This window comes from Helicoverpa armigera, chromosome 28 (assembly GCF_030705265.1).
Source record: "Helicoverpa armigera isolate CAAS_96S chromosome 28, ASM3070526v1, whole genome shotgun sequence".
Lineage (NCBI taxonomy): Eukaryota > Metazoa > Arthropoda > Insecta > Lepidoptera > Noctuidae > Helicoverpa > Helicoverpa armigera.
In genome coordinates, this window is record NC_087147.1 from 1,055,664 (window position 1) to 1,082,328 (window position 26,665).

At 34.5% G+C, this 26,665-nt stretch overlaps 3 protein-coding genes across 7 annotated transcripts in view; 1 reads left to right on the plus strand and 2 right to left on the minus strand.

The window, feature by feature from the left end:
• Positions 1-429: 429 nt before the first annotated feature.
• Positions 430-2,760, minus strand: LOC110377977 (ommochrome-binding protein). Its single transcript, XM_021337041.3, has 2 exons — positions 2,616-2,760; positions 430-1,279 (listed from the first exon to the last, which is right to left on the minus strand). The coding sequence occupies exons 1-2, from the start codon at positions 2,622-2,624 to the stop codon at positions 473-475; spliced, it is 816 nt and encodes a 271-aa protein (XP_021192716.3). The 5' UTR covers positions 2,625-2,760; the 3' UTR covers positions 430-472.
• A 3,612-nt stretch (positions 2,761-6,372) lies between these two features.
• LOC110377992 (uncharacterized) overlaps positions 6,373-26,665 on the plus strand; it is a 52,448-nt gene continuing 32,155 nt past the window's right edge. For 2 of the 5 annotated variants that reach the window (XM_049851753.2, XM_049851754.2), the window contains exons 1-2: positions 14,515-14,598; positions 15,442-15,581. In XM_049851753.2, the coding sequence (XP_049707710.2) occupies positions 14,530-14,598; positions 15,442-15,581 (209 nt within the window). In that variant the 5' untranslated portion in view covers positions 14,515-14,529. Of the gene's footprint in view, positions 6,647-9,949; positions 10,053-14,514; positions 14,599-15,441; positions 15,582-23,377; positions 23,456-26,665 lie in introns of those variants that run through there. The other 3 variants (XM_049851752.2, XM_064042361.1, XM_049851751.2) reach the window with 3 other exon arrangements.
• On the minus strand, positions 12,067-12,869 carry LOC110382591 (transposable element Tcb2 transposase). The gene is made up of 2 exons (XM_021343233.3): positions 12,758-12,869; positions 12,067-12,675 (listed from the first exon to the last, which is right to left on the minus strand). Exons 1-2 carry the CDS (start codon positions 12,821-12,823, stop codon positions 12,094-12,096), a joined length of 648 nt encoding a protein of 215 aa, XP_021198908.3. The 5' UTR covers positions 12,824-12,869; the 3' UTR covers positions 12,067-12,093.

The following is a 26,665-nucleotide window of genomic DNA, read 5'->3' on the forward strand; positions in this document are numbered from 1 at the left end:
AAGAAGACGGTATTTTCAAAGTTTGAAGAAGTGATTTTAGCCAGAAAGGCTGTTTTTAGCTTCATCATTAAGAATAGTCCAGAAAGTAAGTGGGTCATTCATTCTTGTAAAAAATCGTCGTAAACATCTTTTACTCTAATTTTCTGAACTCGTTGAACTGCCTCGTTGGTCTAGTAGGCATATGGTGCTTGCTGTGTGCGGGGTTTTGGTTTCCATTCCCGAGTCGGGCTGAAATCGCCTCGATTTTGGCAGGCCAAAGTCTGGCAGTTGACGATGGCAATTTCAAGTTTATCTCCTTATTATACCTACATATAGATATTTGTGTGCTTTTGTGTCGTTCTGGAAATGTCTATTCACGTCATCCATTATTTTAATACCTATTGATAATGACCCACTTATAAAAGATCAAGGATCACACAATAAAACCAATTTGTTTACAAATAAATAGCTTATTATTATCACTCATAGCTTATCAATCTCTTATATAAGGAATAGGGTTATTAAGTTTAACTATATTATCTACAACAACATAAATTGGTTCGCCTTGTCTATTAAAAACTAATTCTCTTAAATCAACAATATTAGAAACTTTGTCTAAAGCATACTTATATTTATTATACACGTAAACACCGTTAGTTGTACTTATATAAGGTTTATATTTAAAATCTGTAGTTATCGCATCTACAGTGTATCTTTCATGGGTGTTCACAGCTCTAGTTCCTAACTTAACTCTAGATAATTTTCTATTCTGTAAGAAGAACATGTTGTACTCATCATCAATTATCAACTTATCCACTGTTATACCTTTAACTTCATCTAACGGTGTGACCATTCCATAATCAAATCTATAAGCCTCCCTTCTTCTATTGACATAGTAAACTATGTCTTTAAAGAAAAGATAGTGTATGTTATCTTGGACAGGCAGTTGTTCGGGTACCTTGTTATCATTTAAAAAGAATAGACCATCAGCCCCGCCTACGTAAATTCTATTTCTTCTTTGATCTATAGCTACTCCTGTAGCATTTCGTACACCATCTATAACTCCTGTCGCCTTGGTATCTAGGTTGAAGAAACCGAGGCCTCTCATAGGAATTTTGGCGATTTGATCGAAAGTAAAGTATAAGGTGTTATCATTATCGTTTAAAGCTAATTGGTGGATATTATTAACGCCTTCTTTGAGTATGTCGACTCCGTAACATTTGTTGCTGAAGACTATGCCGATGCATTTTTCGGTGTACGCCGATGCAATCAGGGTTGTGAATAGAAGCAGGAACATTTTCTGGAAAATAGAGATAAGATTATATAATACAACTTGTGGCTAAGTAACACGATGATAAATCGCTCGATCATAAGGTTAAGTACTGCTTGGCATGGCCGGTCCGTGATCAGGATGAGTTCTTCGGTGTATCGGAAGGCAGGTTTAATTGGTGTGTCGCGACTGGCATTTAAACATCTTTGGCAGAAGTGTTTTTGGGTTGAAGAGGTCAGATAGGCAGTCGCTCCGAGTAAAACATTGACGCTCAGCTGCATTCTGTTAGCTGGCCCTGTAAACTGTGTGCTGGTGCTCAATTAAACCCAGAAATTGGGATAAGGTCACTAGGATAATTAATTTTTTATGGCCGATCCTTAACAACTAGGTACTTATTTATTTATTATTTTGAGCAGTAATGACACAAATACTTTTACTCGAAATACGTTGTAGTTACTTTAATGGTTTCAGAACTTTCTAAGGCCAGTTTCAGTAAGCCTAAAAGAGCGATTTACCTCCTAAAATATTTAACCTGCTTTGTAAATGCTTTTGTGTTATTCAGTGAACCGTACATACATACGGGACAATAGATGTTTGTATGTATGTATAGCACGTATTATCCAAAGGCCATCGTTCGATTGGATAATACGGAGTTGCATCATGATAAATAAATGATACAGCAAATTAGTGGTGAAGGTAAACATTGTATGGGAAAGATTTTAATCAATACAAATAAAAGTAGATTATTGTAATAATTGTAAAGGGTATTAGGATTAACTTACAAGGATGTTTTCCCTTCCGTACCTTTTTACTATTAAGAAGTTAAAAATAGGACCTAATGTTATGAATGCAAAAGTAAGTCTGTCACTCTGTTTGTCGCGCTTTTACGCCAAAACTAATGAACCGGTTAAAATAAGATTCAGTACACAGATAGTCTAGAATCTGCGAAAGAATGTAGGCTACTTTTTATCCTGGTGCGGGAAGTAGTTCCCTCGGGATGTGAGTGTAACCGCGGGAAACAGCTGGTGGAATAAAACTCTTACGTTACGAATAAAGATTAATAAAACTATTGGAAACCTGTCGTTACAAATAATGCCTCCAAAAACACTATTAAAGGTCAATTTTGCCAACATTGATCAGACAAAAACTTGCTCTGATATCCGTCCATTCAAAGCACCGTGCAAAGATTACATAAATACACTCACACATATACCTACGATACAAAACTTAACTTTACTACTTCAAAAACTATTAAAAACTACACTAATTTCACTTTTAAGGCCCCAAAATAACATTTAAAGACTTCAAAAAGTTAAAAAATACGCTTATAACAATATAAAAAGTGATATTTAAATAAAATACTTACGTAAAACATAGTCGATTTTAAGAGGGAAGCAAAGCGCGTTCGAACATAGCGAATGTTTGGATCACACTGACCATAGAATATACACAGATAATATTCGTCAATGGAGCCCAGGCCGTGACATTCGTTTGTAATCCGACCTTTTTGATTTTGTTGGTGGAAAATTAAATAATTGGTATTGATTTGGATGAGGAAAACAGGAAGATAATGGGTAGGTACATTGTTTGTTTATCTCGGCTGAAAAAATATCGGCATTTTCCAGGAAATACTTAATTTATACATACTTATTTAATTGACATAATAATCTCAATAAGGTAAGATCTACGATTCTAAGCTATGAGATTAGGTATATCAGCAATAGCAAAAACCTTCCCTACAGGCTTAGATCTGAAATTGCCTAGGTTCTTTTGTGAAACCATTGAAGTGGTTTTAAATGTCAATTGTTTATTTTGTTGTGGATAAAGCTTAAAAAAATATATATTTATGGCATGTACGGTAGACCGCACATCAGTGGTAACTGTCATGCACCTTAACCCAATAGTAATAAGTACGATTTTCCTATAAAACTGTTACCACTGATCTGAAGTTGACTGTACCTATATTATGTATGTGGCTCCTTCCCAAATTAAAAATTATTTTTACGACCCGGTACAAACCTTACCAAATAATAGTTTTTTAAATTACAGCCGAAAACTTTATAAAATACATAAAAATAATAAAATCTTTATGCAGATTTCACTAGCACCAACATTGCAAAAATGAGGTTACCTACTTTTCCTGTACTTTTAATAGTGCAATAAACATTTTCTCTGGCGTTAACAAAAGCGCCTGAATATTTAACATCGCGTCTCAAAGTGTAGATATTGATAAAACGTAGGCGTTATAGAAAGATTACACTTTTGTGATAGTTAACTATTTAAACTATTTTTTTTTTATTCAAATAGGCGTATTAAAGTTTATTCGAAACGTCAAGCTAGTTGCACGGTTCTAAGGAGCGGAGATTGGAGGTCCAAATTCAAAGTTCCCGATATTATTATTAAAGTAGTATTAAAGTAATAAGTAAAGTTTTAATTAAACTTTAAAACCTTATTCGTACTCAAATTAAATCATCATACAGCTAGCGTTTTGGAGAAAGTTGTAGCGACTCATAAAATGTATTACATAAATACTCGCCTTTATGGTAACTAAAGAGTTACATAATATAGAGGTACAATACCATGCCATGACTGGCTCGTAACAGACGCACGCGACGATCGAGTTTAAGCTGCTTGCCGCGGTCGGTCCGTGGATGGGTTACCATCATCGTCTGTCGAGTCTTTTCCCAACTATGTTGGGGTCGGCTTCCAGTCTAACCGGATTCAGCTGAGGACCAGTGTCTTTTGTGAACGTTGTTTTTTTAAACATGTCTCTTTAGTAGTCGACTTTTTTTAGATTGGTTTGTTAAAAATCGGATGTAGGTATTAATATTGTTCAGCCGCACGCGACATCAAGTTTAAGCTGCTTGCCGCGGCCAGTCCGTGGATGGGTTACTGTTTTTTTTAACATTCCTCGTTGGTTGTTTTTTTCGAAGTCAAATGTACCTAGACATATTGTTTTTAGACTTGTTATTTATTTATTATGTTACTAATGAAAATAAATAAATATATGGGCCACTTGATATATGTAATAATAGGTGGGATAGTGCAATAATTAGCTAAATGTCACCTTTGAACATCTGCAAAAACAAAACGTAGTAGGTACAAGTGTTTTGCTAGACTGTGAATAATTACCTAGTTAAACCTGTCACTAGCTTAGTAGCTACATTACTTACTAACTTAACTAAACAAATATTATAGGTAAAGCTAAAGAATTTCTTCGGAACTTCGCCTGAACCGATAAAAAAAAACCGGCCAAGTGCGAATCGGACTCGAGCACGAAGGGTACCATTATTTAAAATGAGCAAAAAAATCACGTTTGTTGTATGATGCGAGCCCCCAAAATATTTATTTTATTCTAGTTTTCAGTATTTGTTGTTATAGCGGCAACAGAAATACATCATCTGTGAAAATTTCAACTCTAACTATCACGGTGCATGAGATACAGCCTGGTGACGGACGGACGCGGACGGACAGAGGAGCGAAAACAATAGGGTCCCGTTTTACCCTTTGGGTACGGAACCCTAAAAATATATTTCAGAATTGTTAGATAACACTTTTATGGAGGAAGGCTATAGGCTACTTTTTATCTGGATGCGCGGATTAGTTCTAGACTTCCAGTAGGTAGGTATCTAGCGTGGTCAATCAATCAATCGTTTATTACTTCACTTTGTACATCAGTTTACTTTGAAAATTTATTTCTTTGTGTTCACTTTGTGATGTTTCATCTTCATTCAAGGATGTTCACAAAGAGTCTGTCTACAGCCGAGCGCACGAGTCATAATTTAACACAATCCAAACGTAAGTAATTTACACTGGCCTCGTTCAATTATCACACATATACTTAACAAACTGTATCTTATCTTTATATAAAAGTAGACAACTAACCAGAGTCTTCTTTTTCTTCCTCCTGCCTTGTTCCCAATTTTACTTGGTGTCGGCGCAATATGTCATCCTCTTCCATTTTCCCCTGTCACTCGTCATACTGACTCACTCCCTTCCTATTCTTGTCTTCTTTCAGGCAATCCATCCATCAATAAATAACCAGAGTGTAGGTAACCTGTGATTGGCTAACACATAACGTGGAATGCTAGAAAAAACCGGCCAAGAGCGAGTCGGACGGGCACACGAAGGGTTCCGTACCATTATTTATCAAATGAGCGAAAAAAATCACGTTTGTTGTATGGGAGCCCCCCAAAATAATTATTTTATTTTAGTTTTCAGTATTTGTTGTAATAGCGGCAACAGAAATACATAATCTGTGAAAATTTCAGCTCTCTAACTATCACGGTTCATGAGATACAGCCTGGTGACGGACGGACGGACGGGCAGAGGAGCGAAAATAATAGGGTCCCGTTTTACCCTTTGGGTACGGAACCCTAAAAAAAGAAAAAAAAACTCGCCAATTAACTTTGCAATTCTGAAGTTAGCCATTTGACTCCTTTTGCATTTGTTCAGACACATACGATCGGGAGGCTTTATTTATCTGAAATTGGCTTCAAGTGGATAGACTTTACGATAGGTACCTAAAAAAACGGAATGATCATAAAAAGTCTCTGCGTCATTTTAAATTGATTATGACTGTGTAATTCTACGGCGGGCGTAACTCTAGCTTGGTACCAACTTACACATTAATGTTGTTCTTAGCTCAGATAAAATGATAACCTTGGTTTGATTAGCTCGTTTCCTATTCGCGGTTTTTCCGTAGGTATAGGGTATGGGTAGGTAAGTAGGCTATCCATTTTATATTATTTTATCTACATACCTCCGAGCTTTGAATATTTAGCAATTTTATTTTTAGGATACTAGTTATTGATAAGATGAAATAATAACTATTCAGAAAAGTTATCCTTTCAGTAATCGGAATATAAAATTAAAATACATATCAATTCAGATGCTGTTTACACAGATAGCGTTAATAACGTTAAGTGCCGTAGGAGCGTTTATATTGAAGAAATGTGCACAAAAGTAAGTTATCAATGGTATATAATGTTGTGTGTAACAAGACCGCTTAGCTTTTGGTTTATTTAATTATATATGCCATATCCTACTATAATGTATTGGAATATAAATTAAATAAACACAATGTGCGTAGCGATCTTCATAAAAATCTAGTGTCACTACTTCTCACGACATGTCAAAGTTGTCAAAGGGCCGTCAAACAGCACGATTGATTTGTTTTCTACATCTCGTTATCGGTATTTCAGCAATTACGTGGTCTCGAATGCAGTTTTAAAGTTTATGTTTATCCCTATCTCAGCATTAAAACATCCTACTTAAAATATAACCGTGCATTTTAATTATAGCGAATCTCATTTTGTGTTTGTGTACGGCGCAGTGTTTCATCGGTAGTTGTACTCTCGGTGTTCTTAAATTAAAATATTTCAAAATAGTTCCAAGGTGAGTAAAAAGTTTTGTATACAAAATAAGTTTGTTTTAAAAAATACAGATAAAGGTGAACTTTTTTGGTAAGTTAGTGAATACATTTTAATATTTGATTGTTAAAGTTTTTTCCTTAACTAGTGAGCTAATTTGTTTTGATTTGTAAAAATATGTGCCCATTTTTTCTCAACTTTATTAAAATTAATTCTAATACTGTCGTTATATTTCTGCAGTAAAATAAAAAGTAAATTCCCAACACAAGTAAGTATACTTGAGACGATCCTTCATAATTGCATATTTTATTTTACCTTTCAAAATGAAAAACAACATAAATAAAAAGTCACTTATGTCACAAAATCTCTGAATACCCAACCTATCTGCTATTCTATGCCTATGATTGGAATAGACTTATTGTCAAGCAGGAAAAAGAACTCAGATTTTTTTCTCATTTAACAAATAATCTTTCCTTAAGTTAAAATTAAAAGTAAAAACCGCTGACATTGAATGTCTTTAGCAGTTGTTATGGATAGTCAGAAGTCAGTAAGTCCTCCTAGCTCCTTGTAAAACACTGCTACTCAGCTGCATCCGGTTAGACTGGAAGCTGACCCCAACATAAATGGCTAAAGCATGCCTAAAGGCTAAGCAGACCCCAACATAAAAGCTAAAGCATGGCTAAAGGCTAAGCAGATGATTATTTATTTATTTTACTAGGATTGCCAACAGGAGTCAACACAATTACATACATATTATGTCATTACATAGTTTAGGTCAAGTGTGCACACCCAATCACAGGGGACCACATCATTTAAAACTAAAACTTAAAAAAAAAGCTAAACAGTAATTATAAAATAGAAAAAATATAATGAAGTTAAAACTAAAATTTATAGTCTATGGCTCTGTGTATTAGCATTAGTAATATATCCTGTTAAAATCTTAGCTCTCATGTACACAAACATCAGGCGTGCAAATGTATGGTTCTGAGTATTGTTGTTATTTAAATTGAATTGTGTTACTCAAAGAATAATATTGTATGACATTGGTTTATACACTTCTTAGCTTGAAAGTTCTGTAAAAAACTGTTTTTATAAAGAGTGTACGGCGTTTCTTGCCAGTTCTTCTCCGTTTGACGTTTAAAAAGAGCTCTCATAGGCCTATTTGACATAAAAAAAGACTTGAAAAATAAATCAAATATTGATCTTAATTTATTTGTTTGTTCTTCTATGTATTCTATGTATCTGTATGTTTAAAACATATGGTCGGAAACGCTATTGCAAAATGCAGAGCAATGTGAATTTATCACAGTTAATTTCTTATCTATAAGCATTTAAAGCGAATGTATACAATTACATTATCAATATGAGTATTGCATGGATTTTCATGTGTGTAATATCATCTTTTTGTATAATCATAAAATGCATGTATTGTATAGCTTCAATGCAAGACATAGATGGGCTAAATATATATGTACTTTGAACCACCTTCTTAAACCTATGTTTACAAATAAAGATTATATTTTCATTTTCCCATCATCTGCCAAGTCTTTTCCCAACTATATTATGGTTGGCTTCCATCCTAACCGGATACAGCTGAGTACCAGTGTTTTAAAAGGAGCGATTGCCTATCTGACCTCCTCAACCCAGTTACTTCCAAAGAATCGTCATATGTGTAGAGGTGGTTTGAAAAAAAAATATTTCAAATTTTTCAACACACCAGTTTCTGCCAGCGGTTTCACCTGCGTCCCGTGGGAACCTCTGCACAAACCCAGATAAAAAGTAGCCTATAACCTTCCTCCATTGCTATGGAACACTAAAATTGCTATAACAAATTATATATTTCGGAATGCTAGACAACCGATAATTAATAGCTCGTTGCATCAACGTGTGACTAATTTCAAAGTCAAAGCTCTTTTACAGCCGAGTAAAGAATTAGTTCTATAGTTTTAATGCTAAATTATAAAAGACTAGCTGTTTTCCCACATTTTCTCTAACTACTGCCTGTACCGAGTGAAACCACGGGTAAACGGCTAGTATGATAATGATGATAAACTGTACCAATATTTGTTTTATTTTATTAAGACTTTTTATCGTTACCTATACGTTATAACATAATAGGGAAGGAAACATTTCATAAACCACGGGAAGTAGGAAGATTTTAAATAAAATAAATGCCAATTAAGTACCTACCTACTATAAATTATTTGACCGCACACTGACCTTCTGACTTCCATAAAGGAAAATTAATTTAATTAAGTTTATTTTTTGTGACTATTATAACAAATCAAACTTAAAATGCCTATTAGTACAGATGCCAGCAGGTCAACGTATCCGAATCTGTCAAATTTTACCAATCGAACATTCACCTTCCACTATTGTGATAAGGTTGAAAATCTATTGAAGAAATATGACAGATTGAGGAAGCTGGTCCCCGCGGTTTCATTCACGTTCTGTGGGAACAACTTCCAGTATCCGGATAAAATAGGTATAGCCTATGTTACTCACAGATAGTTACCAACTATGAAATAATTTTGCACATTGGTTCAGTTTTGGAACCAGGGTACAAAAAATGTTCCCTCTTTATCTGAGCTGAGCACCAAGGTTTTACGAGAAGCGATTTCCTATCTGACCTCCTCAACCTAGTTACCTGGGCAACCCAATACCCCATGGTAAGACTGGTTGTCAGACTTACTGGCTTCTGACTACCCGTAACGACTGCCAAAGATGTTCAATGACAGCCGGGACCTACAGTTTAACGTGCCATCCAATTAAATTTATCGATTCCATTACCAGATAAAACTACAAATTAGGTTGAGAAGAGCTTTTAATTAAACTATTCCCATAGGTACTTTATGGGTCTTTAAAACTAGTATTTTAAGCTAGCTAACTAAAGCTAACTAATTTATTCTGAATTTGGGGTTTCAGTAATAACTAGTCACTGCGAAGTTTAAATAATATATTTTTTTGTGTATGTAGAATAAAAAAAGACTATTTACATAATTGTAATTGTAACAATGGAAACCGTGGTTAAGTAGTATTTTATAACAATTTCACATATGTGTCTGCGCAAATGCTCGTGCATTTATTTTCGTTTATTTTTGACCAGCTGGGCGCGAACTTCGTATCGTTTAAACCTTCCCTGAACCTTCCCTCTATAAACATTTTAAAACCAAAATAAGCTAATTCGGTTCAGCCATTCTAGTTTTAGTCAGACTAACGGACAGCAATTGATTTTTATATATAAGATACAATAGAGGCCAAATAAAATGGACCCATGAACCACCATTTACAGGACACCCTGAAGAATAATACCTTTCTATTTTCACAGCTAAACAAAGCTGAAGAGACGAGACAGGCAGTGCCTACCATCCAGCCTGAAAACCGCATTGTCCTGGCGCGAATATCAGAAGGAGAATTCTTACAGAGTTACAGTAAGTATTTACCTACTACATTCATGGTCCGTTCAGACAGACCGGCTCGGAGAGCATCGGCGCGTATTGTTCTTTTCACAAAGACCGGAATCGGCTTCGATCGGCTGAAAGAGCATGCAATCGGAGCCAAACGTCTGCTACACCGAGAAAAAATACGCGATCGGAGCCGGTCGGCTCCTTTTATTATTTCACATCGAGCGCCTTCGAGCATTCTTAATGACTAAAGCAGTGCACATGCAAAAATAAACCTTACTACAAATACTAAGTACTCCATTTTCAACGTATTGAGAATTTGCTCTCCTCTCCGAGCCGGTCTATCTGACGGACCCTTACTGTCATTGTACTGTCAGAAGCCAGTAAGTCTGACACCAGCCTCACCAAGGAGTATCGAGTTACCCGGGTAACTGGGTTGAGGAAGACAGATAGGTAGTCGCTCCTTGTAAAACACCATTTTTAGGAAAGGCTCGGAAGATGAAGATGATGATAATTTACTGCACTTACTAGGTTTCCTATATGTATGATAGGTGTTTCCCACGGTTTTACCCCCATCTCTAAAGAACCAAATACCAAGAATTAAGTACTGCCCTCCATCTGTCTCTGGGCCAAATTTCATCCACATCGGTTTTGCTGTTTGTGCGTATAAGTAACATACATACGTTAAAATTACGTGATCAAGGTTTGATTTATTCACATTACATTGCTATTTTTGTAAAAACCTAAATAGGTCATTATTTTACATGTTTTCCTTTTTATTTTATATAGGTAATCATGAAAACTTATTAGAGGCTGTTCGATTTAATCAGGGAAGTACCTAATAGGGATGTCTTATCATTTTCGGTGTATAAAAAAAAATAAGCGTTCACATTACTGACAGATAATGGTACGGTAGACTACACATCAGTGGTAACTGTCATGCACCTTAACTCAATAGTAATAAGTACGATTTTTCTATAAAACTGTTACCATTGACCTGAAGTTGAGATCATCATCATCATGAGTACCTAATTAATACAGAAGTACAATTCCGTTTAGAACGCAAAAATATTATAACGAACTCCAGTTAAGCGAATCAAATATAGAGTCCATAAAAAATAGATTGATCCCTACGAAGAAATAAGGTCGGCATGTCCACAAAGTATGACTTTGATAGTTAGGTACAGTTTGTAGTACTTATGTGCTACTGAGGAATTCAGGACTTCATAGAGGTTTCACTGACCGTTGTCGCAGGGATCAAGCTGTCTTTCATGAAGTAGTTACATTATATAAAACATCGTTGAAAGTCTTGAAAGGTTCTTCATACCTACAGACAGACATGTGTTGCTGGGGAGTTTGTTCCACTACTTCTTCCCAGCGAAAACACATAGGAAGTGATGAAGGGTGGGCGTTTCGGGGGCTGTCTTTTGTAAATTGCTGTGTTGCAGCCAAGTTTTAATAAATTATTTTGAGTTTTGACTTGTGAAATGTTATCAAAATAAAAATGTTTTTTAATTCGGACAAACTACTAATTTGCTGGTGGAGTCTGAACCAGGCTTTTAGTGTTCTTTTGTTGAAAAAATAATAAAGATTTTTGTTTAACAGAACAGGTTCAAAATGGTAAGTACCATCTGCACATCATTGAATAAGTTATTCACAAGTAATTTCAAGACCATTTTTTTTACAATAATTTAAAAAAACTTATTAAAAAGTCATTAATTACAGTTTTGACTGCATAATATACGAAATCAACTTTTACAATTGGTTCCATAATATACCATTTTTAAGTGGTACTTCTGTTTTTCTGATTTATATTATAATATTATCGTAAGCATGTCAAATATTGCATTTATCAGTACAGTGGGTTGCCAAATTATTAGGGACAGTTACAAATACACGGTATTGGTAAAGTATTTGGTTTAAATTAATTATAAAAACACACTTTTTGACATAGTAAAAGCTTTAATATGATAAAACAACTATTTAAGAATGATATAAAAAATATTTTAGAATAAAATAACAAAAATAAAAATTTATAAATAAATAAATGTACATGCAGAAAAATTAGTTAATATTTTGTGACGTTGCCTTTCGCATCAATGACTGCTGCTATACGCCTGGGCATACTTTCTATGCAGTTTTTTGCACTTTCTTTTATTTTTGGGTTATGGTGCCACACATTAATAAGCTTTTCGATCAGTCTAACCTTGGTGGTTATGTTCTCCTTGGCTATTTCAGCCTTGGTGATCTCCCATAGATTTTCTATGGGGTTCATGTCAGGTGAATTTCCAGGCCAAGGCAGTACTGGGATGTTGTGGTCTGCCAGGAACTTGGATATGCTCCTGGCTTTATGGCATGGTGCTGAATCGTGCATAAACATGAATTCTTCACCGTCTGGAAACCATTCTTCAAGTGTGGGCAACAGGCGAGTTTGTAAAACTTGCTTGTACTGGTCTTGTTTCATGGTTCCCTGGACGATGTAGAGGCGCCCAACCCCTTTGGCACTTATGACAGACCACACCATTACCTTAACTGGGTGTTTTACCCTCTCAACAATGCAGTCAGGGTGGTATTTTTCACCTGGGCGTCGTCGCACAAAGCTGCTCTTGTCGGCTAAAATCTCAAAGGATGACTCATCTGAGAAACACACCTGAAAAAAAAAATTAAGTTGTTTATATTTTTTATTTATGCGTTCTTAATTTAGTCAACTATAAATATGGACCCTATCTGACCTTACTCCAGTCCTCGATTGTCTTATGCCGGTGCTCACGAGCCCAGGCTAGACGCTTCTTTTTCATGGCCTCTGTCAGCCTGGGTTTCTTAGTGGGACGATGTCCTGTCAGGCCTTCCTCTGCTAACCTACGCTGCACAGTTCTCTTGGATATCATTATTCCAGACTCCTGAACCATCTGGGTTAATAATCCAGCACTTTTTTCCTGTTATCTAAACAGATATCGCGTATTTTCCGGTCAGTACGTGGAGTTGTAATGCGCTTTCTTCCGCAATGACCTTTTCTTTGAGGTGTTATTGGCTGATCCAGGTCCAAAGAAATTTTTATTTTGTTGACTGCTGACTTAGAAACACCAGCGATATCTGCTATCTGTCTTTGAGAGTGCTTGGTGTGTTGCAGAAGCGTTTTAATTTCGCTTTTCTTTTTTGGAGTCAAATCACAACCTCTACCCATGCTGAAAGGCAAAAAAAATATGAAAAAAATAAAAATATTGCAATATGTGCACGTAAAATGAAATTTCATGAATATTAAATAGTAATACTTACATTTAAAATAATTTTCAGGCACTAATACTGAAATATTTTTTGTTTAAAATTTTAAATTCGTCTTTCACTAGCACGCGTCTCCAGCAAACTGTAGCACTCACTTAATTTAAAAAATTGTAGAAAATAATCCAACCATCGAAATCTCAAAAACCACTTATAATATAAAGAGTAAAGAACAGGCAAACATAAATAAAAAATTTTTGTAACACCTACACCACTCAAAACTACAGTCAAGTGCATCCAACGTGAGAAATCGACAAAAAACGTAAGTGTCCCTAATAATTTGGCAACCCACTGTAAGTATGTTGCACTGCCCATTAACATATGTTTTATAATAATGAGATAGCAAAGTTATGCACCACCATATTGTCACTGAATAAATAGATACAGTATTCTACATAAATATATATTCTATATAAATATATAAAACATAAATATATATAGAAGCAAATACCTGTTATTTAATTGTACCTACAGACAATAGGTAATGTCTTAGTTGCACGCTTGTTCCGTACACGAAACATAAAGAAATGCCAATTTTTTATAATGTTATGGTCAATTTTTATGTTTGTTTTTCTATAGATTTAATAATAATTATTTTAGTTGTAAGTTTTATTTTATTTTGCTGTGTCAAAGTCTTTTTTCTAACTTGTTCCAAAGTTATTTGTGGTTGGCAGAATATGTTTTTCGCTTCCATTCTTCTCTTATTCGTATGGTCTTTCAGGTATCAGGTATCATCATCCTCTTATCCTTATTCCAAGTTTATTTGAGGTCGGCGCAGCATGTTTTCTTCTTCCGTATTCTTCTATCTACCATCTTTATCTTCTAAGTATATGTCATCATCGCATATCCCATGCGCATACCACGAAAAATGCTGACCTGTATTTTTTCTGTTTTTATAACACACACAATCCCTACTAATGTTATAAATGCGAAAGAAACTCTGTCTGTCTGTCTGTTACGCTTTCACGTCTAAACCACTGAACTGATTTTAATAAAATTTGGTACAGAGATAGATTTGACCTTGAGAAAGAACATAGGATAGTTTTCATCCCGGACTTTTGAAGAACTTGGAAACGCGATATAACCGAACTCTACGCGGGCGAAGCCGCGGGCGGACGCTAGTGATCGTATATAGCAAAACCAAGTAATTATAAACCCTTTGTTTGCCAGTTGCCTTCCAGTTACCATGTGGTAAATACATACTTATTTACTTAAATATATTATAATGGAATATAATATGTTTTGTTTACGAGTAAAAGCCATTACAGCCAGTGACGATTGCGATAGTAAAACGGTATTTATTTTTTATTGTAATATACAGGTTGATACTATGTTTTGTAGGGCACGATAAACTGTAGGTTCTGGCATTTTATCGTACCTACGACCTACAGTTTATCGTGTCCTTAGAAACACAGTCATTGGTGTCCCATACTTAAAAAGTAAGTACATACAAACTTAGAAAAGTTGCATTGGTACTTGCCTGACCTGGAATCTAACCCACACTCATACTTGAGAGGTTGGTTCTTTCTCACTAAGGTAATAGTTATCGATGAATAAAAATGTCACATTTAATGTGTAATGTGTAGGTATGTAGTATTTGATATCATATTTGTACAACAACATCCTGTACTTAAAGCCGGTATGCCACGATACAGTGTGTTTATAAAGTTAGTTTTATTTTATAAGTTTCTTAAAATGCTATGTCGGCAAGTTTTACTATTGTTTTGCTGGAAGGTAATATTTTTTATAACAATGATGGCTCCAATGCCGATTTCGTTCACGGCGGCTGTTCTCATGTTAGGAGATCAGCCAGCTGCGCAGGACATATTATAGTGCACGAGCATTTGCGCAGACACAGGTGCACTCCCTATTCCTTCACTCTCATAGCCCGATGGGATTTCAATTAGATTGTCGCCCGGAGAGAGATCAGGCGCACACTGACTGACTGACTGACTGACTGTCAGACTGGTTTTACTTCTGTCAGATGTAGGTCAGAGCTCAAGATTCGTGCCGATAACTATACACTATTCAGCTCATACATTCTCTATACATATTTTTTCATACCAAAATCTAAAATAAAGCATCTTTTTTTTCAAAATGGCGTTATTTTTTTTTATTATTTTTTCTTTTTTTTCAGATGTCGGTGATGGTAAAAAGATGGTACCGCTCACGCAGAAGTCAGTTCATTATTTTTACAATAACGTTACTCTGCATTTTATACTATTTAAGTTTAAACGCCAGTTTGCAAAGAGAACCCGATCTGGACTTAACTAGGCGGTAAGTTTAATTTAAACTTTTTATAAAAAACTACTTTTTTTGTGACAAAAAACAGCATCTTGTTTAATGAGATTAATTATACCCAAATATAGGAAAGTTGGGAATCAATGATAATGATTTTAATTTCTTATTAATAAAAGTATTGTAGATTTTTCTTTTTAGTATTTATATAAGCGTAGAAAATGCATAGTTTTAGTTAGACGATATATTTTTTATACGCCTTTGCTTTGCAATAATCGATTTTTGTGACCTTGTAGTACTTAAGTATTGATTTTAAAATTATCTGCTATTCAAGTAGAGGCTAGACTAATGTATTATTAATCCATAGTCCTTACTGATATTATAAATGGGTATGTTACTCTGTCTGTCGTTCTTTCACTCGAAACAACTGAACACATTGTGTGATCTGTGTACCACAACACAGATAATAATTTTGAGCCTGAGAAATGACATATGCAGTTTTTTACCCGGTTGCGGGACGTAGGGGTACAGGACTAGTATCAGTCATTATTTTTATATGTCAGCGTAAATTAGACAAAGCATATTTTTAAGATATCAAATAAAAATATTCTCTTTTGTTTAATACTCTTTCTTCAACTTATTGGTAGAAAAATAATACATTTTACCTACAATTATTTTATGTCAATAATTAAACGTAGGTACCTATAGCTAGTAAGTCTGACACCAGTATTACCTAGGAGTATTTTGTTGCCTTCGTAACTCGGTTGAGGAAGTCAGATAGGCAGTCGCTTCTTGTAAAACTGTGGTACTCAGATGAGTCGATTTGACTGAAAGCCGACCCCAACATAGTTAGGAAAAGGCTAGGCAGATGATTGCATGTACTATGTTACCGGCTTCTTAAGCCTTTTTTACCTGAAAAGTGTAAGAAAGAATTCAATAACATTTAACAATACCGATATGTGGGATTATGTGTACAAAGTTATTCATACATTTCATTCATTATTTTATAAACAATTCTGTTTCATTATAAAATATTACGTCTTTGAAGAATAAATTACATTTCTTTGCATATTTTCTACAATCAAATAAACTAGGGTATTATTATGGTTATAAAGTTTTAATACTATCAGATTACGCAGTGTTCTCTTGCTTACTTTTTTACCACTAATTTACGGTTAGTTTCTCCATGAAACTAGGGAAGTTATTTTTTCGATTTTTAGTGATGACTTATATTTAGATTTCTATGTTGCACGTATAATTTATTTTCACGGTATCTTGGGTGTTAATGGTTATTTTTTTATAAAGCATGAAGAAGTAATAATTTGTGAAATTTTCTCAGCCAACTACTTAATCTTGTTTAATACCATCTTTTTTTCATATAAATGTCATCGGAAAATAACGAGATCAATATGAGCGTGATAGCAAAATAGTGAAATAAAAACCCAAAAAGCAAGTTATATATATATATTTGAATTTCATATTAAATAAATGTTTTAAACAGTCACCTTAGAGGGGTACTTTTGTTGGGTAATAATAACATTAGTGTAGTAATTATTACACATTAATTTATTATTAGTTTAATTTAATTAGTACATAAAAACATTTAGCAATCGTAATAGCATTTATTTTAACAATATGAAAATTATACTTATCTTTCAACTCAAAATAGCCACACTTAATCAGAGAGAAAGCTCCGCACTGTCCGACGTTTGAAACAAGAATGATCCCAAATTGGTCGGCGCAGGGGCTTTTATAGGCGGTAACAAACATGAAACGTCATCGAGCCGAGTCAATACACAGACTTGTAAGAAACATACAATATCTTGTAAAATTTACAATAAATATATCTAAAAAGCTAAAATTATGTTACGGAATATTATAATAAGTATATATATAGCAATAAAAATAAAGTGTGAAAAAGTTTAATTTAAATCTAATCCAAAAGTAACTTCCGGAATCTGACATCTGATATTTTGACACTTGACATAATAATTGACACCAACAATACAGCATGAAAAATTATTAAAAATTCTAAGGATATAACACGGCCATACTGACAGTACTTCGTCCTCGAAGTATCGTGTTAGTATATTATTTGATTGTCTAAAATGTTATATAATATACAAGTAGGCACATTCGGTTCATTAAACAACATACATACATGACGCGAAATAACAAAAAAAAACACACTTCATTACAACGGTTCAATTTTAATTTTGAGTAATGCCAACTACATAGACATGTCAATCACATTCACCCGCTGCTTGTGAGATAACTGACACCAAATAGAAGGCCGACCAGCGGTACTCAGACATAAAATATATATTTGACTTTATATTTTAACTCATTCACAACATTTTAACATAAAAAATTCTAACAGTCTCTTATTAGGAGTCTCTCAAGAGAAAGTAAAAGGAGTATTCATTTTGTATCATGTATATATATTTTCAATTCAACTAATCTAGGTACTACAGAACATTATAACATTACAATCTAATTAACATTACAATTAAAATTACAATAACATTATAATCCTGAATTTAAGCAATCACAACATTTTTATATTATATGATCCTTTTACATGGCATGTTCAACAGCAATGTTTTCATCTACCCATTCTCCTGGCCAAAACCGTAATTTTTCCTTAGCGACAACAATATTTCTAACATTACCGTTGCCTTTCAGAGCATATCGATCATTTGGAAGGATAGACTGAATTTCATAAGGACCCTTAAATCTTGATTTTAATTTATCATTACGCCTATGATCTTGACTAACATAAACCAAATCACCTAAATTATATTGTTTATTATTCCGCCTGACATGATCAAATCTTTGCTTAAATGTTTCCGCAATTTTTTGTAGTCTCTGTTTGGCAATTTCCCGATCAGCTTGGACGTCAAAATTGGGGTGCAAATCCTCGTCCCTAATAATTTCGCTTAGGTGAGATTGTACTACAGGTATATTTGCTTCTACACCGATTAGTAAACGTAAGGGAGTGAACCCAGTCGACTTTTGTACTGTCGTATTAATTGATTGCTGTACTTTTATTAATACGTTCGGCCACTCTGACGGCTCCTCGCACATACTATTTAACATATTGACTATAGTAGACACATAACGCTCAACCTGACCGTTGCCTCGGGGCGTACCAGTAGCTATCATGTGGTGTTCGATATTTAGTTCTCTAAAAAGGGCTTGGATTTGATTGGAGCTAAAGTTTGTACCACGATCAGTTATGACCAATGATGGTGTACCAAATAGTGTAACAATCTCTCGGATAATTGGTATTAACTCTCCTGTACTTAGTGTTTTAAGGGGTTTTAATAGACAAAATTTAGTGAAACCATCAACTAATAATAGGATGTGTCTATAGCCTTCCGTGGTTGTCGGGAAAGGCCCTGTGCAATCTAAATGTACAGTATGAAAGGGTACAGCAGTTTTATCGATCGGGTGTAAAAATCCTTGTTTAGGACCGGAAAACCCCTTTTTCTCAACGCAAATAAGACAATGGCTAATATATTTTCTGACGAAAACTGTCATTCCTGGGAACCAAAAATATTGTCGGATCTTATGTAAAACTTTATCGTACCCCACATGGCAGTTCTCATCATGAAATAATTTTAAGATTTTTAATCTACATCCCTTTGGCACAAACAATTTCGGCTCAGCATCAGGACTAGTTTTATAATGCAGTAAATTATTTTTAATTACATATTGGTTAGTATCCAAGTTACCGGCTTGTAACTGCGACATTAAGGTCTGGGTTTCGGAATCATTTGTTTGCGCAATTTTCAACCAAGACTCGGGACTTACATTATCGGCTTCGATAAAATTAATTTTATGACAATGCTGCCGTTCTGAAGGAGCGGAAACAGGATTACGACTTAGGAAATCAACATGACTGATGAATTTACCCTTTTTATACTGGATATCAAACTGAAAATCCTGCATAAAGGTCCACCAACGTGCGACCCTAGGTGATAAATCTTTCTTTGTCATAGTTGATTTTATTGCATTGCAATCTGTAATTATTGTAAATTTAATTCCAAGAAGATATACTCGAAAGTGCTTTAATGCATTAAAAATGGCAAGTGTTTCTAGGTCATAAGAACAGTACTTGGATTCAGCTGGACTTGTCCGCTTACTATAATAAGCAATCACTTTATTCATGTTTTCTACCTTTTGCAATAATATTGCTCCGTAACCTATAGCACTAGCATCGGTGTGTAACTCTGTTGGACGCCGAGGGTCAAATATAGTTAAAAGAGGCTTGGAGGTAAGATGATCAATGACATACTTTCGTGCTATATCTTGTTCAATGCCCCAGTCCCATTTTACATTGGTTTTAGTCAATTTTGTTATACAAGCTGTTTTTGAGGCAAAATCGGGAATAAATTTTCTAAAATAACTACATAAACCCATAAATTGTCGAACTTGTTTGACATTAGTAGGTATCGGTGAGTTTGCTAAAGCATTGACTTTAGATTCACCTGGTCTAACACCTTCCCGAGATATTTGTCTTCCTAAATACTCAATGGTATCTACGAAGAATTTGCATTTCTTTAGATTAACTATAAAGCCGCAGGAACTAAGTGCCGAAATTGTTTGCTCCAAGTAAGATAGACCCTCTTCAATTGTATTAAATGCGATCAAAATATCATCAATATAAACTAATATAAATGGTAAATGGCCTACTGCTTTAGTAATAGCTCTTTGAAACACTGACGGGCCATTACAAATTCCAAAAGGCATTTTAACAAATTCGTAATGTCCGTCTGGTGTTACGAAGGCCGTGTATTTGGTGGAGTTGCTGGAAATAGGTATTTGATAAAAGCCATTTTTCATATCTAAAGATATATAATATGTTGAATTTCCTAATTTATCTATTTGATCTTCAATGAGTGGGAGAGGATATCGATCTTTTTCTATTAATTTATTTAACGCTCTATAATCAATGCACATTCTATCGCTTCCATCTTTTTTTTTAACTAAAATCATGGGGCTAGCAAAAGATGAATTACTCTCTTTGATTATTTTTTTATTCAATAGATCTTCCACTATTTCTTTCACCTTCTCTCTTTCTATCGGGGCTAATCGATATGGCCTGTAATAGACTACCTCATCTTTTTTTAGTTTTATTTCAAGTTCACCAGTCTTTACATGACCATTATTCTCCAAAACTGAGGGGTATTTTTCAAAAATGGCTTTTATCTCATCCTGCAACTTTTGATCTAGATGTTTTATCGCACCTGAGAGTTCTATACGATTAAGGTTATCATTTTGAATCACATTAACGTTATAACTAGATTTCGTAACATTTTTTCGCACTAATCGAGAACCTAAATAGTCGGTCACTAATGCAATGTCGGGATGTTGAATAACGTTTCTACCAATCAACAGATCGTATTCAAAATCAGCATCCGTAGTGACAAAAATATCTAGTTCGATATATACATCATTAATTTTAACGGGAGCTGTAATTTTGGCAAATACTTTCAAAGTACCTTTACCTATTCCGCAAAGAGATAAGTAACAAGATTGAAAGTGGACGCCAAGACATTCTGCTATAGATTGTTTGATTATACTACAGCTTGATCCGGTATCAATAAGTGACTTAATTAAGACATCATTTATGTATACTGGTGTTAAAACTAATTCGCTTTGTCTAAAAAATTAACTTGGTTATCAGTTTTGGAAGGGTCCGTTTTGGGTTTGTATCTGCAGTAGGAATCTAAATGTCCGGGTTTTTTGCAATAAGTGCAAAATTTTCTATTTATTGATTCTTGATCTGAATTGGGTTCATTATCCTGTCTACTTTTTTTATAACACTGTTGTTTGGTATGACCTATTTTCCCACAGATAAAGCATTTGATGTCATTGGGTTTAGAATCAGTCTTAAAACGTTTAGAGGGATGCAAAATGGAAGGGTCCTTACTATCCATTGGCCTTTTCTTAGTCTTCGCGTAGGAAGTAAATAAAGCAATTAATTCTGAGGTAGTTTTAACATTGCTGTTAAATGAAGCCATTTTTACATTAACATCGGAAATACTACCACAAACTAATTCAATCAGCTGTAATTCTGTAAATGCAATTTTCGTATTTTTTAGTAGCCTAATTTTTTCCCTCGCATACTCGCAATAAGAATCTGCTGTCTCCGACGTAAAAAGTACTGCCTTTTGAAGCTTTTCTGCTAGATTTTTTTTCTCAGGGTATAAAGCAACCAGCTCTGAACGTAAATTGTTCCATGAACGACCCTCAGCCGGGTCCCATGTTTCGAACCATAGTAAAGCGGATCCCTTAAGGGACTTACCAGCTTTGGCGACGGTTGCGACGCTACTCCATCCAAACTCCTTGGCGAGGGTTTCAATATTATTGCACCATGATTCAGCACCAAGGTCACTTTTAGCTGGATCAAATACTGGTAGGGCGACCTCGCCGTCATTCTGGCGGGAACCGGAAACTGCGTCTTTGATGGCCTTCAGGAGTTCTTGTAAAACTGGTAAATCCATCTGTAATGTTAAAAGAAAAATTAATCAACAAGCAAGGGTCAATCGATCCCACTTCTGATGATAGCAAAATAGTGAAATAAAAACCCAAAAAGCAAGTTATATATATATATTTGAATTTCATATTAAATAAATGTTTTAAACAGTCACCTTAGAGGGGTACTTTTGTTGGGTAATAATAACATTAGTGTAGTAATTATTACACATTAATTTATTATTAGTTTAATTTAATTAGTACATAAAAACATTTAGCAATCGTAATAGCATTTATTTTAACAATATGAAAATTATACTTATCTTTCAACTCAAAATAGCCACACTTAATCAGAGAGAAAGCTCCGCACTGTCCGACGTTTGAAACAAGAATGATCCCAAATTGGTCGGCGCAGGGGCTTTTATAGGCGGTAACAAACATGAAACGTCATCGAGCCGAGTCAATACACAGACTTGTAAGAAACATACAATATCTTGTAAAATTTACAATAAATATATCTAAAAAGCTAAAATTATGTTACGGAATATTATAATAAGTATATATATAGCAATAAAAATAAAGTGTGAAAAAGTTTAATTTAAATCTAATCCAAAAGTAACTTCCGGAATCTGACATCTGATATTTTGACACTTGACATAATAATTGACACCAACAATACAGCATGAAAAATTATTAAAAATTCTAAGGATATAACAAGCGTAAAATAATATAATTTATCTCTCGTTTAGAATCCTACGAAAATTCATGATTTAACTAGGAAATTTATAAACTGGCGGTTCTTATTATTTTCCGGTGACATATCCCTACTAATATTATCAATGCGAAAGTAAGGGTCAATTCCCACTGGAAGAGCAGCGGCCGGCAGCGGCCGGCAGCGGCCGTAAATGCAAGGGATTGAGCGCGAGCGCGGCGGGCCGCGCGGCGCCGCGCTGGGCCGCGCCGCGCCGCTCTCTTACATTTTCCGTGCTCTTACGGCCGCTGCCGGCCGCTGCTCTTTCAGTGGGAATTGACCCTAACTCTGTCTGTCTGTCTGTTACGCTTTCACGTCTAAACCACTGAACTGATTTTAATGAAATTTGGTACAGAGATAGAGTTGACCTTGAGAAAGAACATAGGATAGTTTTTATTCCGGACTTTTGAAGTGTTCTCTTGGAAACGCGATATAACCGAACTCGACGCGGGCGAAGTCGCGGGCGGAAGCTAGTATCATATATTTTTTTACTTTTTCTGTGTTTGCACGATTTTCATACCTTGTCCCATTAATACTAGCATACCAGCATGTTTCTTCTCTTTCTGTTTTGTGTTGTTTTTTATTTTCTGTCTCTGTCTAGCACCAGCTACAGTAACGCAAGCAGCTCGAATGTGTCTAAAGTAACTAAAACAGTAGATAATCTTAATATTCATAGCAGGTGAGGGTATTTTGTTTGTTTCTTTGCTTTTCTATTTATTTTTTAAACCATTTTTTGAGCTTTTGTTGCTATTTAAAATTATTATTCTTTGCCGTTCTCAATTTCTTTTCTTTGGTTTATTTTAACGCACCGTGTATTTCTACTTTGTTTTATTTAATTTCTTAATAACCATTTTCTTTTTCTATTAGCATCAAAGGCTTATAAAAATATCTAAGAATGCTTTTTAAGTGTGGTAACTGGATTGAGGAGGTCAGATAGGCAGTCGCTCCATATGGTACCCTGGTACTCAGCTCCGGTTAAACTGGAAGGCTACCCCAATATACTTTAGGGAATGATAGGTAGATTATTGATATATTTTTGATGGCCATTCATTTATTATTTTAAAGTTCTTTTTTAAAAATAATAATCACTTTTGAAACGCCCAGCAAAGCAATCAAGCAAAATCACCCAGAAAATGCAGTATTTGGACCAAATGGAAGAAGAATGATTTTAATTAGGTACCTACTTATCAATAATTAAAAATATGATGTTTTTTAACCGACCTCAGAAGAAGAGAGTCTTAATAATAACTATTATAGTAATCTGTGGTCTTAGTTCGACCTGCGCGTATATCTACCGCGATTATCTCATATTTGGCTGAGCCGATTTTTTGCATATTTGTCAGACTTTTAGAGGTTTTGGGTATAGGTATTATTGAAGGCGTTTTCGCTCCTCTTTCCGTTCGTCCGTCTGTCACCACGGTTGTATCTCATGAATCGTTATAGTAAGAGAGCTGAAATTTTGCCAGATGATGTATTTCTGTTGCCGCTATAACAACAAATACTGAAAACTAGAATTAAATACATATATTGGGGGGCTCGTGATTTTTTTGTCTGTTTTATAAATAATGGTGTGTGTGTACCCTTCGTGCGCGATTCCGACTCGCACTTGGCCGGTTTTTTAGTTTTTTTTTCTAAATTGTCTTGCAGTTCCGAATCTACCGTTAATATGGAAGTCGTTATCGTTGATGGATCATTTATAACGAAATTAAAAACTATTATTAAGCGGTAAGATTCACGTTGGTGCCTAACAATTTTTGTTCTGCACAAGTTCCCAATTTTTTGTGATAACGGAAATTTAAATTTAAAAAGAAAGCCCTTATATTATATTGTTGTCCAATAAGAAACCTTGATTATTTGGCCAAACAAAAAATAGTAAAAATGTCTGTCAAGAACTGCTAAAAAACGAAATGACAAAATGGCTTGAAGATTTTTACGGTTCTTACTCAATAACATAAAGCACAGTTTTTCCTAATATTTGTGTGTTTTTATTGTATAAAAATATCTATACATATAATAGGTGCTAATTTGAAAATCTAATGCCCATTTTCACCAAAAAATACCTACATTTAGGGATCCCCTAAGAGCATTTAGAGAACACTCAATACAAAGGATGATGGGCAATTTTGTATGAACCCTGGCCTGATAACCAATAAAGTTCTAATGTATATTGGATTATTGCTTATACCCTACAGTTACTGAAATAAAACAGTTCATGTCAAGAATCTACCGGAAATAAGTACAGTCGGGCACAAAACATTTATACTTTTTGCACCATTTTTTTTGTTAAAATAAAATCCATAGTAGGAAAAATCATTGTGTGATGTATTTTCGTCAACTCATCACTTGTTTAAATAAGCTTAGGGTAGACTATCAATTAAAATCGGTCTTAACTAGGCATAATTGTTTTAATAGCAAAACAAAACATAAAAACTTTTACTTCTACCACCGTATATTATTTCCATTATTGGAGATAGCATATCCTCGTTCTGCGGCACCAGGATAGTCGGCCCTGGGTTGTCGAATTATTACAAAAGTAGCAACCCACCTCAGCTTCGCACGGGAAAACCGTATTTACTCACTATTTAACGAATGTTATTACACATACAAACCTTCCTCTTCAATCACTCTATCTTTGAATAGAATAATATATTAAAAAACTGCATCAAAATCTGTTGCGTAGTTTGGAAGAGTTCATAGTTAGTACATTAGAGTTAAGAGCGCTATTACAAAATCGAATCGCTCAGGTTTAGGTAAATTAGACGATAGCCGGCAGCACTTGCGCGCGTGTGCGTCTAGTGAAATACGCAACGCACACCTGCGGACCGCCACGCGGCACAAACAAACTTGAGACTTTGCCACTTTTATTTTCGAAATAGTTTATTGGTTTTATAGTTTATGAAATATTATTTGTACCGATGAATTTTATAACCTAGAATAGCTCGATTGAGTTACAATAAACAAATAATCGTTTACAATTTTTAAATTATTTAATCGACTACCAAACTTTTCACCATGTTTATCAATTAGGTATAAGTAATTGATTTATAAAAAAACTAAAATCTATAATATTCGTCTTCCATTGTATCTTCATTTTCCTGCAACAATAAAAACTAGGAATGTAAATAGTTTATTAAAACAAATATGTCTGTTGCGAGTGACAAAAAATACTTACCATATTATTTGTACTGGTATCCGATTGAGTCTGATAATCTGAATTAAATATGCTTTCATTATCCTGCAAGAATCAAAGGTATCCAATAATATTATTATGCAACAGCGAAACTAACGACGATGACATTTACGTACATATTTCTATATAACCAACATCAAAAAAAGAGAACCCAATCTATAACATTTTCGCATTAGAATATCATGGGTTAATACTTGTGTATATTACATTTCAATCAGATCATTATAACTAATAAATAAAATAAAAACTCACTAGTATCAAAACGAGTTCGTTGCGCAGGTTGCGCTATATTTTTCGAGCTTCGGCGAGTTTGCGCGGCGCAACAGCGAGCGATACGTCCTCCTCGATAAGCGCTTGGCGCTGACTAAAGTTGAACACCGCGCGTCACAAGATTTATATTGATTTTGCATTGCAAACAAAAATTATTTTAAAATATTGTTTTACTTTTAAATAGACCAATTTTTTTTCAAGCTTTATAACAATACCACCTTAATTATTAAATATGTTTTATTTGAATTTGGATTATACTTTCATAGATAAAAAATATAGTTTTGTACGGAAAATTGTCAGTAACTCTCAGTTTTATAGAATTATTTTTGGTGTATTACTGTATGAATTGTAATAAATTGGTGTAAGCAAGCACAAGTACAAGATATAGTTGTATCTTGAACATTTTTATAAATGGTTAAATTGCTATAT

Bases quoted from the DNA above. Each gene is read 5' to 3' on its own strand.
- LOC110382591 (XM_021343233.3), bottom strand. From the start codon at position 12,823: ATGAAAAAGAAGCGTCTAGCCTGGGCTCGTGAGCACCGGCATAAGACA. The intron at 12,676-12,757 runs GTCAGATAGGGT...TTTTTTTTTCAG, and splicing joins CAATCGAGGACTGGAGTAAG to GTGTGTTTCTCAGATGAGTC.